At 47.7% G+C, this 14,124-nt stretch overlaps 1 protein-coding gene across 1 annotated transcript in view; it reads left to right on the plus strand.

The window, feature by feature from the left end:
• Positions 1 to 11,496: 11,496 nt before the first annotated feature.
• Positions 11,497 to 14,124, plus strand: part of AGPAT2 (1-acylglycerol-3-phosphate O-acyltransferase 2) — a 28,933-nt gene continuing 26,305 nt past the window's right edge. Inside the window, exon 1 of the mRNA XM_077835994.1 lies at positions 11,497 to 11,775. Within this exon, the coding sequence (XP_077692120.1) occupies positions 11,573 to 11,775 (203 nt within the window). The 5' untranslated portion in view covers positions 11,497 to 11,572. The remainder of the gene's footprint in view (positions 11,776 to 14,124) is intronic.

Below are 14,124 nucleotides of genomic sequence, written 5' to 3' on the forward strand. Positions count from 1 at the left end.
CCCAGTCTTATTAATCTCTCCTCATACGGAAGCCGTTCCATACCCCTAATAATTTTGTTGCCTTTTCTCAAACTTTTCCAATTCCAATGTGTCTTTTTTGAGATGGGGCAACTATATCTGCACGCAATATTCAAGATGTGGGCGTACCATGGATTTATATAGAGGTAATATGATATTTTCTGTTTTATTATCCATCCCTTTCTTAATGATGCCCAACATTCTGTTCGCTGTTTTGACTGCCGCTGCACACTGAGTGAATGTTTTCAGAGAACGATCCACAATGACTCCAAGATCTCTCTCCTGAGTGGGAACAGCTAATTTAGATGTATAGCAGGGATTATGTTTTCCAGTGTGCATGACTTTGCATTTATCAACATTGAATTTCATCTGCCATTTTGTTGCCGACTCACCTAGTTTTGAGGTATCCTTTTGTAACTCTTTGCAGCCTGCGTGGGACTTAACTATCTTGAGTAGTTTTATATCATCTGCAGATTTTGCCATCTCGCTGTTTACCCCTTTTTCCTTTTACCTCAGGCCTCTGTATGCCTCAGTTTCTCCATTTGTAAATTGAGAACAATGGTACTTACCTATTGTACCTCCTAAGGGTATTGTGTGCCTTACTTCTTTAATGTGTGCAAAGTGCTTTGGGTTGCAGTGACAAAAGGTGTTTAAACAATGCAAACGAATTTCCTTCTTTGACAGGGTTATTGGCCTAGTGGAAGGGGGGAAGCAGTAGATGTGATATATCTCGATTTAGTATAGCTTTGGACACAGTCCCACATGACAGTCTCATAAGCAAACTAGGGAAATGTACTCTAGATGAAATTACTATAACATGGGCCTGCAACTAGTTGAATACCCATACTTAAAGATAGGTTTCAGAGTAGCAGCCGTGTTAGTCTGTATTCGGAAAAAGAAAAGGAGTACTTGTGGCACCTTAGAGACTAACAAATTTATTTGAGCATAAGCTGAGCTGTAGCTCACAAAAGCTTATGCTCAAATAAATTTGTTAGTCTCTAAGGTGCCACAAGTACTCCTTTTCTTCATACTTAAAGAGTAGTTATCAATGGTTTGCTGTCAAACTGGGAGGGTGTATCTAGTGGGGTCCCGTGGGGGTCAGTCCTGGATCTGGTACTAGTCAATATTTTCAGGACTTATAAACATACTCTCCAGGCCATTATATGAAAATTGTGGCCGTCACCAAGCTAGGAGGGGTTGCAAGCACTTGGAGGACACGATTAAAATTCAAAACGCCCTTGACAAATTAGAGAATTGGTCTGAAAGCAACCAGATGAAATTCAACAAAGACAAGTGCAAAGTATTACACTTAGGAAGGAAAAATAAAATGCACAACTACAAACTGGGGAATAACTAGGCTAGGTGATAGTACGGCTTGAAAGGATCTAGGCATTCTAGTGGACCACAAACTGAATATGAGTCGTCACTGTGATGCAATTGTGAAAAAGGCTAATATCATTCTGGGGTGTAATAATAGGAGTGGTGTATGAAAGACACAGGAGGTAACTGTCCCACTCTACTCAGCACTGTTGAGGCCTCAGCTGAAGTATTGTGTCAGTTCTGATGACCCGCACTTTAGGAAAGATGTGGATAAATTTCAGAGTCCAGAGGAAAGCAACAAAAATGACAAGAGGTTTAGAAAACCTGACCTATGAGGAGAGGTTAAAAAACAAGGTCATGTTTAGTCTTGAGAAAAGAAGAGCGAGGGGGGGTCGTGATAACAGCCGTCAAATATGTTAAGGGCTGTTATGAAAAGAATAGTGATCAATTGTTCTCTGTGTTCCCTGAAAGTAGAACAAGAAGCAATGGGCTTAATCTGCAGCAAGGGACATTTAGGTTAAATGTTAGGAAAAACTTTCTCCCTACAAGGGCAGTTAAGCTCTGGAACAGGCTTCCGAGGAAGGTTGTGGAATCCCCGTCATTGGAGGTTTTTAAGAACAGGTTGGACAAACCCCGTCAGGGATGGTCTTGGTTTACATGGTTCTGCCTCAGTGCAGAGCGGGGAAATTGATGACCTCACAAGGTCCCTTCCTGTCCTACATTTCTTTGAAAGTGTTATAATTAATATATTGTTGGATAAGAGATATGCCTTCTTTATGCAGGGTTATGGCATGGACTAAGGGTACATAAAAGGAAAATTCTAGGAGACACAATATACCAGTGCAATAGTTTTCTCTCCTTTTCACTGATGACCAGAGCCAAATCTTCTCATGTGCTCTGTCTCTTCCTTGCGTGCTGATAGGTGCACTTCTGGAAAACCATATACAGATGTGAATTCAGAGCCATTTAGCAACAGAGGGCCTCTCTTTTGCAATGTCTCTCTGAAACCTGGTAGCTAATTACATATGATGGTAAATATGTCAGGACCGAGACAGTTACAGACTGACCTAGTGGTCAGAGCAGGAGTGGTCAGGCCTAGTGGTCAGAGCCAGAGTTCACGCCAGGAATCAGAGTCCAAGAACGAGGGATCAAGCAAGAGTCAGGTCAGCTGCAGCAGCCACTCAAGAAGTCACTCAATTGCCCAGACAACTTCCTGTGCGTCCTTCTGGCTTACATAGCATGGTCAGTCCAATCGGTGCAGCTGGTCATCACCCACATCAGGATCCTTGTGGGAGGTGTCTCTGGGCAGGGTCACACTTCTGCTAACCCTTGAGCTGCCCAGTAGCAGCCAGCATGGAGGGCTGAGAACCCCCGGACTTGGGATTGGGGGCCCCTACGCCCTTACAAAAAGCAGTTCACATATTTAATGTGCCAGCTCCTTTCTAGAGTGTTGATTCTGTTGTCATGAGAGCAGGATTGTGTTGTTGTTGAAAGCTGTTGAGAAAGAAAGCAGCTAAAAAGGGCATCTGATTTCTGGACCCCATAAACCAATGTAGCATCATATATCAGCTCAAAGCCCTATCACCCCCCTTTGTCTCAGCATCTCTAGATTTCTATGGCAACAACACTAAAAAAAATATAGGTTGGAAAAACCATATGTGGTCCCAACGATCTCTGTTGTTAGTAATGGCGTCATATCACTTGTTGCTTATACATGGGCTTGGCAGAGTTCAGTCTTTATTTTTTAATAATTTTGATGCATAATATTGATGTTTATTTTTAAGCTTTTTTTTTTTTACTTTTTATGGATTTAAATGTTCGCATTTGTGCAACATTATGAGTTTTAAGCATTTTCTTCTGTTATCTATTTCAGTTTTTACAGTTGCAGGAACTTACAGTGGGGGGAGGGAAGGAGAAAATAATTATGCAATGACAATAGTTGTTGAGATTCAAAACATTAAAGCTACCTGAACCCCTGAACCACCCCTGCCGCAGCTCCCCTAACACCAGCGTGACCACACGGTTTATACACATTGCGGTTGGACTCCAATAAGTTCTCAAGCAGGACTTTTCTTACTGTGCCTATCTGTAAATTTCTACTACTACTGATGGAAATATTTTTTGTCAATTCGCGTGTGTGCGGTGAAATCGATGCTTGTCGACATTTACCAATGAAAATCTAACCCTTCCAAGCCTATTTACACAGCACACAGGCGCTGATGGTTTGTCAGCCAGAGCGCCGCCCCGCCCCCACAGCCCCATCTTGCTCTCATTGAAATAAACAGAAGTCCAGTGGCACAGAAGTCCAACTTTGACAAATCAGCGCTTTCAAGAACGACAGGCCCCAGGAAATATGGCTGTGATCGTAGTGTTGCCGTTTGGCTCAGACAAGTGAGTAGGCCTGAGGTCTAGTGATGATGGGGGGCCACATCAGATAGATAGAAGTTCTTGGGTAGAGAGTCTCTGACACCCTGCCAAACTAAGCAGTTTGGCCTGTGTCATTCCTGTGGATGTCTGAATGGCACCAGGGATTAATAACCACCCACCTGAACCACCAATAAGCCTGAGCTGTCGGTAGTTAGCTCAGTGGTTTGAGCATTGGCCTGCTAAACCCAGGATTGTGAGTTCAATCCTTGAGGGGGCCATTTAGGGATTGGGGGCAAAAATTGAGGATTGGTCCTGCTTTGAGCAGGGGGTTGGACAAGATGATCTCCTGAGGTCCCTTCCAACCCTGATATTCTATGATAGCACCAGTCTTCTATGATAGTTTCTGCAACTGCTGAAAGCTAAGTCAGTGTACAGCCTGTGTACTCTGCCATAGCTAAGATGCTCCACTGGTCACTTCCAGCTCCTTTCCTTTTTTTTCTCATGGCACAAAAGCAGTTGCTGCTTTCAAAACACTCCAGTTGTCAGGAGGCAAAGTGAGGGTTTGAGTCTTCAGAGCCGCTGCAGGAAGTCACGGGCAGGCGCTCAGTGAGGCAGAACATAACATGATTCTGGAAATAGAAACGACAGCAGCCCTTGATCCACTAAGTTTGAGATTTACAGTGCGGACTCCTGCGAACCGATTCTCTCAGTAAAACCTTCACACTCCAGCCGCAGGGCTCAACCATGTACAGGGTTATGCAAAATGATTGATTGCATATCTCCTGTATCTGCACCTCTCTGTAACTGCTCTCCCTGTTTCCCCCCACACTTGTCTCATCTCCTCTGTCTGCCGTGCGTGTGTGTGTGAGAGACAGAGAGAGAGCTGCCCATTCCCTTCTAGGTGAAACCTATTCAATCAAAAGTGGCTGCTTCTTGCAATTGCTCAGGTTCCTGTGCTGTTTCCATGGGAGGCAATAAATCAAAACAAATAAAAGCTGAATAACCTCAGCAGGATTCTGCCCCACCCGCCTGCATGGAATTGGCCTGATTTAAAGTCAATGGAAAGTCCCTTGGTTTACATCACCTTTTTGTACATATTTATACATAACTGAAGCTTCTCCAAGGCCTCAGCTGTGGAGAAGCAGTCATTTGATAGACATAGGCTCTCAGTCATGAAAGGGGGAGATTGGACTCACAACAACAACAACAACAGTGCTGTAAAATCAATCCAGGAAAGGGCATTTCAAAAAAATCTCTTATGCCTTTGAGATTTTGTTTTAAATCCCAGTCCTGCAAGCTGCCCAGCTGGACTCTCTTATGCCTCTACAGAGCTGTACTGAAGGCAGTGGGGCCTGCATAGGTAGGTCTGCTCAAATGGATCATGTAGGATTGGGGCCTTGGTTTGTTATATTTGTATTGTGGCAGCACCTAGAGACCTCAGATGAGGTTCAAGGCCCCACTGGACTAGGTGCTGTATATAGAATAAAAGGACAATCCCCTCCCCTAAGAGCTTACAATCTATTCAGGGTCAGTGGTGTTTTGTTTTTGCATAAATGTGTTGGACACACGCATTTAGAACCACCCAGAGGCACATTTGAAATAAATCTAAATAATTAAATCAATATTTTAAATATGCAAAATGCACTGCACAATCTAGTAGGTTTTATGAAAAATACACAATGTTGTATAATGCACATTGTTGCTGAATCTTGCCCAGGAAGGGACGTTCTCCCTGAGCTTTCAGCAGAGGATGGGGTAGATGTGCTACCCTGTGTTCCCGCTTACTTTAATCCCTGCCCAGAGCTGGCTGCATTTCAGTGACTGTGACGTGATCCTTGCCACATTCACTTGTCATTCTGTAAAGTGCTTGGAGGCTTGTGTATGTGACTATATAAATCAATTTGTTATGATAATATTAATGCATAAGCAGTTGTAATCCGGTGACAATTGCATAACCATCTTCTTTATGCAGTAACTCAATATAACCACTCCACTTCCTAACATACAGGTCCATGCCTGACTTTCTAATTTGGCATCCAAAATTATTCCCTTTCCTCCACTTAGGAGCTACAGACTCATACTAAGTGTTTCATTTGCATTGCTGAAGCAAATCCATTAGAGGGCTTCAAAACTTACAGCTGAAATAGACATTAACACTTTATGAGAGACAGGTAGGTGAAATAAACTGATAACACAATGATCTCTTTTATATTGTATTTGCTACCATCACTTCATGTCATCTTTAAATTTCATTTTTCTCTAATGGCACCCATTTTCAAGCAGGGACGCTTAGCTATTCGGACCTCAAAGTGATAGACTGCGAGTGACTTTCTTAAGATGTTAACAAAAGTGAGTATCACAATAAGTCAATGCAACAGTGCTCCAGCCCTGAACAGAGCTCAAAGATTTCCACAAACACATGCTGTATGGTGCAAAAGATAACTGAAAAGCCTTATATGGTACAGACCACACAGATTAATATAATACAGTATCTAGATGCTAATAAAATACGGTTTCTTGGTGGTATTAGTGGGAATCATGAGGCCAGCTGTGAGACATCACTGGGTGAAACTTTCTTGCCCTCCTTACATAACACTGGTGCAGGCAATTTTAGGGACTGCAAGCCTTGATCTATAGAAATAAGAGACATAACAGCTGTACTTGTCTCTTTTTTTAAGTATTAAAGCAGCTTAGTTATCAGATCCTCTTTAAGAGGGACAGTAAAAATACAAACAGGCAGACCCTGTTTTTGCTAAGTTCTCATATGGTAAAGGTCTGTATCTCCGTTATTGAATGTAGGGACCATAGTGAAAGGACAAGAGGCTGCAGAGGCTGTAAAAGGAGGATTTGACTAAAATAACCACATGGTGCTCATTATCTATGATCTGTTATCTGTCTATTTGTGACTTTTAGGTCCTGATGTACGGAAGTCAATAGGAGCTGTGCACAGCCCTATACGGCACGAAAGCCTCATCCTACAAATATTTATTACCAGTCTTCAGGTGAAATCCTGCTCCACTGAAGTTAATCAGTTTTTCCATTGACTTTAATGGGGCTAGAATTTCACAAATAGGGTCAATTGCAAAACTCACTGAAGCCAATGAAAATGATCCCACTGAGTTCAATGAACTTTGGATCAGGTCGGTAGTGCTTGCCACCATGAATTGACCCAATGAAGTCATTGGGCCTGATTTTGATATCACGCTGGTGTAAATCAGGAGTAACTCCATCAAAGACAATGGATTTATACCAGTGTAAAGTGAAAGCGGTAAAGCTCAGTGGTTCATTCACAATCATCAGCACATCACCTGGTACTAACTGTTTGCAGGTCTGAGCCCTTAGTGGATTTCTGGGAGCAAGGGTTTCATTTCTTATTGTTTCTGCTGTACACATAGCTTAGTAAATTGCTGTGTACTGTCCCTCTCCAACAATGTATAAACCTGGCAGAGAGCGGTGAAAATTTAGAACACCCTTGAATCAAGGGAGCTCTCTGTTTGGTAGAAATTCCAGACCTCTGTGAGCAGTGTTATCAAGCTGAAAAGGAATAAAGAGGTGATGCACAATGTCAGGGTGCATCCGAAAATCAGAGCTGCATGAGATATTGGGGATGTGTTTAGAATTTGAAAAACTGTAGCCCTTTGGAAAACATTTACATGTCTATATTCAGATATTATGCAGTTGAATGGGTACAAATTCTATAAAGCAAAGGCTCACCTTGTGTTAAAGGGACAAGATCAATTTAACGTTTGCCCACCAAATTTTGATTTTGTACAAACAAGCTTTTAGAAAACCTAAGTCCAGTAGAAATGTTCTTATGAATTAGGGGCAAAATAAAACTCCGAGGAAACTTAAAAAACAAACAAATCCTCAGTCCACTTACAGCCAGGTGGAGACTGGCTCCTTGACTGCCTGTGTATGAGAGCCATGACATTTTCTTGCAGGGTGTCCCTCAGACATGAGATTGCAGATTGAAGGTGCTTGAGTTGACTTGTACAATAGCCCCAACCCCAGACTTCCCCAGGGCTCAGCACAAGAGCAGGAGGCGACTTGCATGGAATCAGTTGCAGGAATTATGTGTAAGCTTGTATTTATTTTATTCACTTGATCTTATTTTTTCCTGAATTCTTTACAGACATTCAGGTGCCAATCGTGCAAACTGTCCTACACAGGCAGATTTCTATATCCACACAGAGTCCTGCTGTGACTTCATCAGGGCTCTGTGCAGATGTAGAGCCCACTTACAGAGCAACTTGTGCAAGTGGAACCGAAAGGCCTTGTCTCCACTGGAAAGGGCTTGCTGATATGGCTAATACCAGTATAGACAATAGACGCAGCTTATAGAGGCAAAATAATGTTTTTGCCAGTATAGCTTATGCCAGTTCCCCAAATGAAATAAGCTATAGTGGCAAAATGCTTTTTTGCCTGTATAACTGTCTACACTTGCGCTTTTCCAAGTATATCAATGGTGTAAAAATCACACCTTTAAGTGACATTACTATTCCAGCAAAAGTTTCTAGTGTAGACCACGTCTTAGTGAATTATTTTAACCTTTTTCTCCTTTTCTCTTTAAATGCCCCCAAATCTTTGTGTTTGTGTTAGTCAGTGTTTACTTCTGATCCTGCTAACCCTTGGACCATATCTACACTACAGACTTCTCTCATATAATTACATCGGTAAGCGTGTGAAGAGGTATAGTCCCCAACCAACACACCTGTGACAGCTGACATCTCTAGTGTAGACAAAGTTATACCAGCAAAACTAAGCTTTTAGCAGTATAGCTTGTTTGGCTTGGGGTGGCCGGAATAAGCTATCCTGGTAAAAGCATGCTTTGCCAGTATGAGCTGCAACAACACTAGGCGCGTTTTGCCCATAAAGCATACTGATATTCCTAGAATGGTAAAGCACTCCAAGGATAGACTTGGCCTTACTCACTTGAGTAGTCCCACTGCAGTCGAGCGTGATTCCCCCCTCACCTTGACTGGGTTTTTAGTGGTGTAACTCCATTGCATTCAAGGGAGTTGCTACAATTTACACCAGTGTGAGATCAGAATAATGCCCGATATGGTCACTTGCATGAGTAAGGATTACTCATGCATTGCAGGAGCAGCTCTATAATGGGTAGTGGGTGTGTACAATGGGAAGAGTTGGTCTCTTTCCATAATAAACATTTGGCAAAGCTTGCTGACTTCTCAATTGTTGTCACTTTGGACTGTGACTACAATCCAACTGCCACCTCTACTGGGCAATCCTCACAGCAGAACTGGGTCAATCCCTCCTGCTAATCCACGTGCAGGAAAGAAAATTCAACTCCTGGTGCCACTTCAACCCATGCAGCAATGTTCTCTCCACTGCAAAACACTAGAGGATAAAACACTCGTTGAAAATGAAAAACAATCGTTCCTCTGTATCCTCAGTCCCCGGTCTCCAGTGACCACAAAACATAGATGGACACTGGCAGATACAAACCACAGTCTAAACCCAGAGAGCTGCAACTCTGCCACCACTGTGACAGAGACATGGAAGCACAGAGATGCTTTCCCCTCCAGTGTCTGAAAGACGGGGTTTCCTGAGATTTCCTCAAATGATCAGGAGCCCTAAAAGCTGCCTCTTCAAAAAGAGACGAAGAAAACCACTGCCTGACCCTGGGAGAAAGGAGAGAGGCCGAAGTCAGTATCACACCGCATAGCGGCTTGCCCTGGGATACAGAATGGACCGTGCTGACAAATGGACACAGGGAATCAAACCCGGGACTCAGCATGTAGAGCGCTCTTGCGCAGGTCAGACCCTCCTCCCCGATGGACACCATGGGGGCCTGCCTTTTCCTTGCCCTTTGGCATCACTTGCCTAGCTTGTGGTGCCGACAAAGTCTCATTCAATATTGCAGGAAGGGAATGCCAACGCTGGGTAGCGCAGGGCCTGGGCCAGGTGAGCTGGATGGTGGGAGAACAGGGAAAGACCCCCAGAGGATCTTGCCCAATAATATCCTTGGCTGGGAAGTGTCTGTTGGTGCTCGAATGCCAGGGAGGGGAAAAGTAAGTGTGTGTTGGGTAGAAAGGGTGAGTGTCACAGAGAGGCAAAAGAGTGGGTGTGTCACGGTGAGCAGGGGGAAAGAGTGAGTGTGTCAGGATGAAGGGGAGGCAAGAGTGAGTGTGTTGGGGTGCGATGAAAGGAAAGAGTGAGTGTCAGAGTGAGTGTGTCAGGGTGAGCAGGGGAAGAGTGAGTGAGTGTGTTAGGGTGAGAAGGGGAAGAGTGAGTGTGTGGGGGTAAGAGGGAAAGAAAGAGCGTTGGGGTAAGAAGGGGAAGAGTGAATGAGTGTCAGGGTGAGCGGGGGAAGAGTCAGTGAGTGTGTCAAGGAGAAGGAAATAGTGAGTGGGTCAGGGTGAGCAGGAGAGGAGTCAGTGAGTGTGTCAGGGTGAGCATGGGGAAGAGTGTGTCAGGCTGAGCCGGAGAAGAGTGCGTGTGTCAGGGGGAAGGAAACAGTGAGTGGGTCAGGCTTAGCAGGGGAAGGAAAGAGTGAGTGTGTCCGGCTGAATGGGAGAAAAGTGAGTGAGGAGTGTGTCGGGGGGGCAGGAAGAGTCAGTGAGTGTGTCAGGAGGCAGGAAGAGTCAGTGTGTCCAGCTGAGCAGGAGAAGAGTGAGTGTGTCGGGGGGAAGAAGAGTGAGTGTGTTGGGGGGAGGCCGAGTCCGTGTGTCAGGGGGAAGGAGTCAGTGAGTGTGTCAGGGGAGGAAGAGTCAGTGAGTGTGTCGGGGGGAGGAAGGGGGGAGTGTTTCAGGGGGGAGGAAGAGTCCGTGAGTGTGTCAGGGGGAGGAAGAGTCCGTGAGTGTGTCGGGGGGAGGAAGGGATGAGTCCGTGCGTGTGTCAGGGGGGAGGAAGGGGGAAGTGTGTCAGGGGAGGAAGAGTCCGTCCGTGTGTCAGGGGGAGGAAGGGGGAAGTGTGTCAGGGGAGGAAGAGTCAGTGAGTGTGTCAGGGGGAAGGGGGAAGTGTGTCGGGGGAAGGAAGGGGGGGTGTGCCAGGGGGGAGGAAGGGGGGGAGTGTGTCAGGGGGGAGGAAGGGGGAAGTGTGTCAGGGCAGGAAGAGTCAGTGAGTGTGTCGGGGGGAGGAAGAGTCCGTGCGTGTGTCGGGGGGAGGAAGGGGGAAGTGTGTCAGGGCAGGAAGAGTCAGTGAGTGTGTCGGGGGGAGGAAGGGGGAAGTGTGTCAGGGCAGGAAGAGTCAGTGAGTGTGTCAGGGGAGGAAGAGTCCGTGCGTGTGTCAGGGGGGAGGAAGGGGGAAGTGTGTCAGGGGAGGAAGAGTCAGTGTGTCGGGGGGAGGAAGGGGGAAGTGTGTCAGGGGAGGAAGAGTCAGTGAGTGTGTCAGGGGGAAGGAAGGGGGGTGTGCCAGGGGGGAGGAAGGGGGGAGTGTGTCAGGGGGGAGGAAGGGGGAAGTGTGTCAGGGCAGGAAGAGTCAGTGAGTGTGTCGGGGGAAGGAAGGGGGGTGTGCCAGGGGGGAGGAAGGGGGGGAGTGTGTCAGGGGGGAGGAAGGGGGAAGTGTGTCAGGGCAGGAAGAGTCAGTGAGTGTGTCGGGGGAAGGAAGGGGGGTGTGTCAGGGGGGAGGAAGGCGGGGGTGTGCCAGGGGGGAGGAAGGAAAGCGCGCGGCGCGGGCCCGGGGGAGCGGAGCCCTGGCCGGCCAGGCGAGGCGAGGCGAGGCCGGGCGGGGCGGGGCGGGGCGAGGCGAGCCCGGCCGATCCCCTCCCCGGGGCGGGGTGCGCGAACCGCCCCTTAAGGGCGGCGGGGGCCGCCCCTTGGCGGACGGGCCTGAGTTCGGGGCTGACTTCGCCGCGTCCCCGGCCGGCCGCGGAGGCGCAGCCCGGCCTCGAGGGTCCCCGGGCAGCATGGAGCCGAGCTGGCTGCTGGGGGGCGCAGCCCTGCTGCTGCTGCTGCTGCTGCTGCTGCTGCCCGCGCTGCTGGCGCTCAGCCCCGCCGCCCGCTTCCAGCTCAAGATCGGCGTCTACTGCGTCCTGTGCCTGGCGGCCTCGGCGCTGGCCGTCCCGCTCTGCCTGCTGCGGCACGGCGGCCGCACCGTGCGCAACATGAGGCGAGTGCGGCGGGAGCGGGGGGGCCCCGGCCCCGGCCCCGGCCCCGGCAGGAGCCCGCCGGCCCCGCTCCGCCTCCGGCCCCGCGAGCGGCTGAGCCGGCTTGGGAAGCGCCCCCCGGGCGCGGCCTCCGGTGGGGAGCCGGGCGGCCGAGCCCCCCGGGCAGCCTGTGGGGAAACTGGGGGGGAGCGGGCGAACCTGCTGAGCGAGGGGGGCCTTGGCTGGGCCCTTCGGGTGCTGCTCACTCGTGTGCCCCCCACCGGGGACCCGCCAGCTCCCCTGACCCTGCCCTGGCCCTTGCGCTCCTGGGCTGGCGGGCGCTCAGCGCTTTAAAGGGGGCTCGTTTGCCAGCTGGGTGTGACAGGGCGGTCGCCGGGTCCTGGGGCCGCTTGCGAACACGCCTCTGTGCCGCTCGGCCCTGCCGTTAGCCAGTGTGGAAAGGCTCCGCACCCCGAAACGAGTCTTGTAACCCCAGCGTTGTCCTCGTGATAGCCCGGTTGGACTCGCCCTTCCTTCAGCGATGGCCCCATCCAGTAGTCCTGGTGCTGCAATCCTTTGCTGTCAACGCAACAGCTAGGTCACAAATATTGTGACATCTCTGAATGACTTGAGTAATAGGAGGCTAAAACAGGTAACTGCTTTCTGTTGGCTTACAGGCCTTGGTAGCAGGCAACACTGGGAGGAGGAAGAGCTAGGATGTTAATGGCCCCCCCCCACCCCACCCCCCAAAAACAACACACCTCCTTAGAGGCTTACAACCAAAGCACTGATGGCTTTTAACTCTGGTGGTTAGGTACCGTAAGCTATGGAACTGTGGCCCATTTACCGCAAGTAGCTTGCCAAGGGATGTCAGGCCACACGGTGCTGGCTCTCTTCCTTTCCAGTTGTTAACCTGCATTAGAAGGTGCGATGGCTAAAAATACATTAAATACTTTCCTAACCTTGTTTGTCCCCGTATCCAGTTGCTGTTGCAGCCCCAAGGATTCATAGATACTAAGGTCAGAAGGGACCATTATGATCATCTAGTCCGACCTCCTGCACGGCGCAGGCCACCGATGTTAAAGCTATTGCAAATTGGCAGAGAGGTGACCTGTGTCCTTATGAAGGAGAGGTCTTCATGAAGTTTCTGTTAAGATGTGATCTGCCCCATAAACATCCTTGGGACTCTTTATTAGAATGTCCTCCTTTCTGCTTCTTAGGTGTGTAGTTTTGTTTTGAAGTGGGAGTGTGGATTTTCTATAGGTTTAATGCATTCAGTTGCTAGTTGGAGGACATGTATTAGTTGGACAGAGGTTTTTTTAAATACTGTATGACTCAAGCAGTTTTAATCTGTTCAGTTTTTTATCCACCCCATTGCCTAGGGTCAAACACAGCAGGCTGAGGGGGTGATCTGTTAGATTGAGTAACTTGTCACTTACGCAATAATGCACCTGATTACTGAAATCGCCAGAGGAGGATGTGAAAGCTTGGAAGTCACTTAACGTAAAAGAAAGGTAGTGAGCTGTGTTCGGGCCTAGGTAACCTGTTCCAGTTGGAGCCCTGATTTGTTTTGCCTCTGCTTAACAATCTGTCCCAACTCACATTTAGCTCAGATAGTCCGCTTCCTTCTCCAGACCTGAAGAAGAGCTCTGTGTAGCTCAAAAGCTTGTACTTTATTGGACCAACTTCTGTTGGTGGAAAAGATAAGACTTCTGTTTGCATTGCTACATTTAGAGGTTATGTTGCTCTGATTCTGACAATGTTCAGTCCTGGTTGGGGTGAGGATCTTCGGGAAATCGCTTAGTCACACAAGAACACTTTTTTTGAGAACACTTGGGACTTTTACAGCTGTAGTATCTTTTTGATCATGCTGGTTCTGGCACTCCTGAAAGTGGTGTTGTACAGAGTCCAGATAAGCTGAAGATGGCTGTAGAATTTCCTGTCACTGTCTTGATTTACTTGGGAGATAGATCCCCTGACTAAACAAAAGTGTCTTTGCTTTTGCAAGGGGGAGACCTGGGGGGGGGGAAAGAAGCAGGGAGGGCAACTGAAAAGAGACACTCTATTACCATTTCTTGTTACAGGCACACATGTGTCCTGACCACGTCCCAGAAATCTACAAATGTGAAAAATCCATTGTGGTAGCAGGGAGCTAAGGTGCAGGTGTGATGGATTTAGAGTGGGGTAGTAAATTATTTTTATTTTTTTTTTCCTCTGGACAAAAAAATAAGTACATATTTTTGAGGTCTGTTCAAAAGCGTCTGGCTGTCCAGATTTGGTGCTGGTTTGCCTATTGACGAACCCTGATTTAGAATGGCTGTGCAATAATTAATGAATACTGTATGTTGCCCAGGTTATTGGGATGCTTACTG

This window comes from Eretmochelys imbricata, chromosome 16, assembly GCF_965152235.1.
Source record: "Eretmochelys imbricata isolate rEreImb1 chromosome 16, rEreImb1.hap1, whole genome shotgun sequence".
In the NCBI taxonomy this organism is placed as follows: domain Eukaryota; kingdom Metazoa; phylum Chordata; order Testudines; family Cheloniidae; genus Eretmochelys; species Eretmochelys imbricata.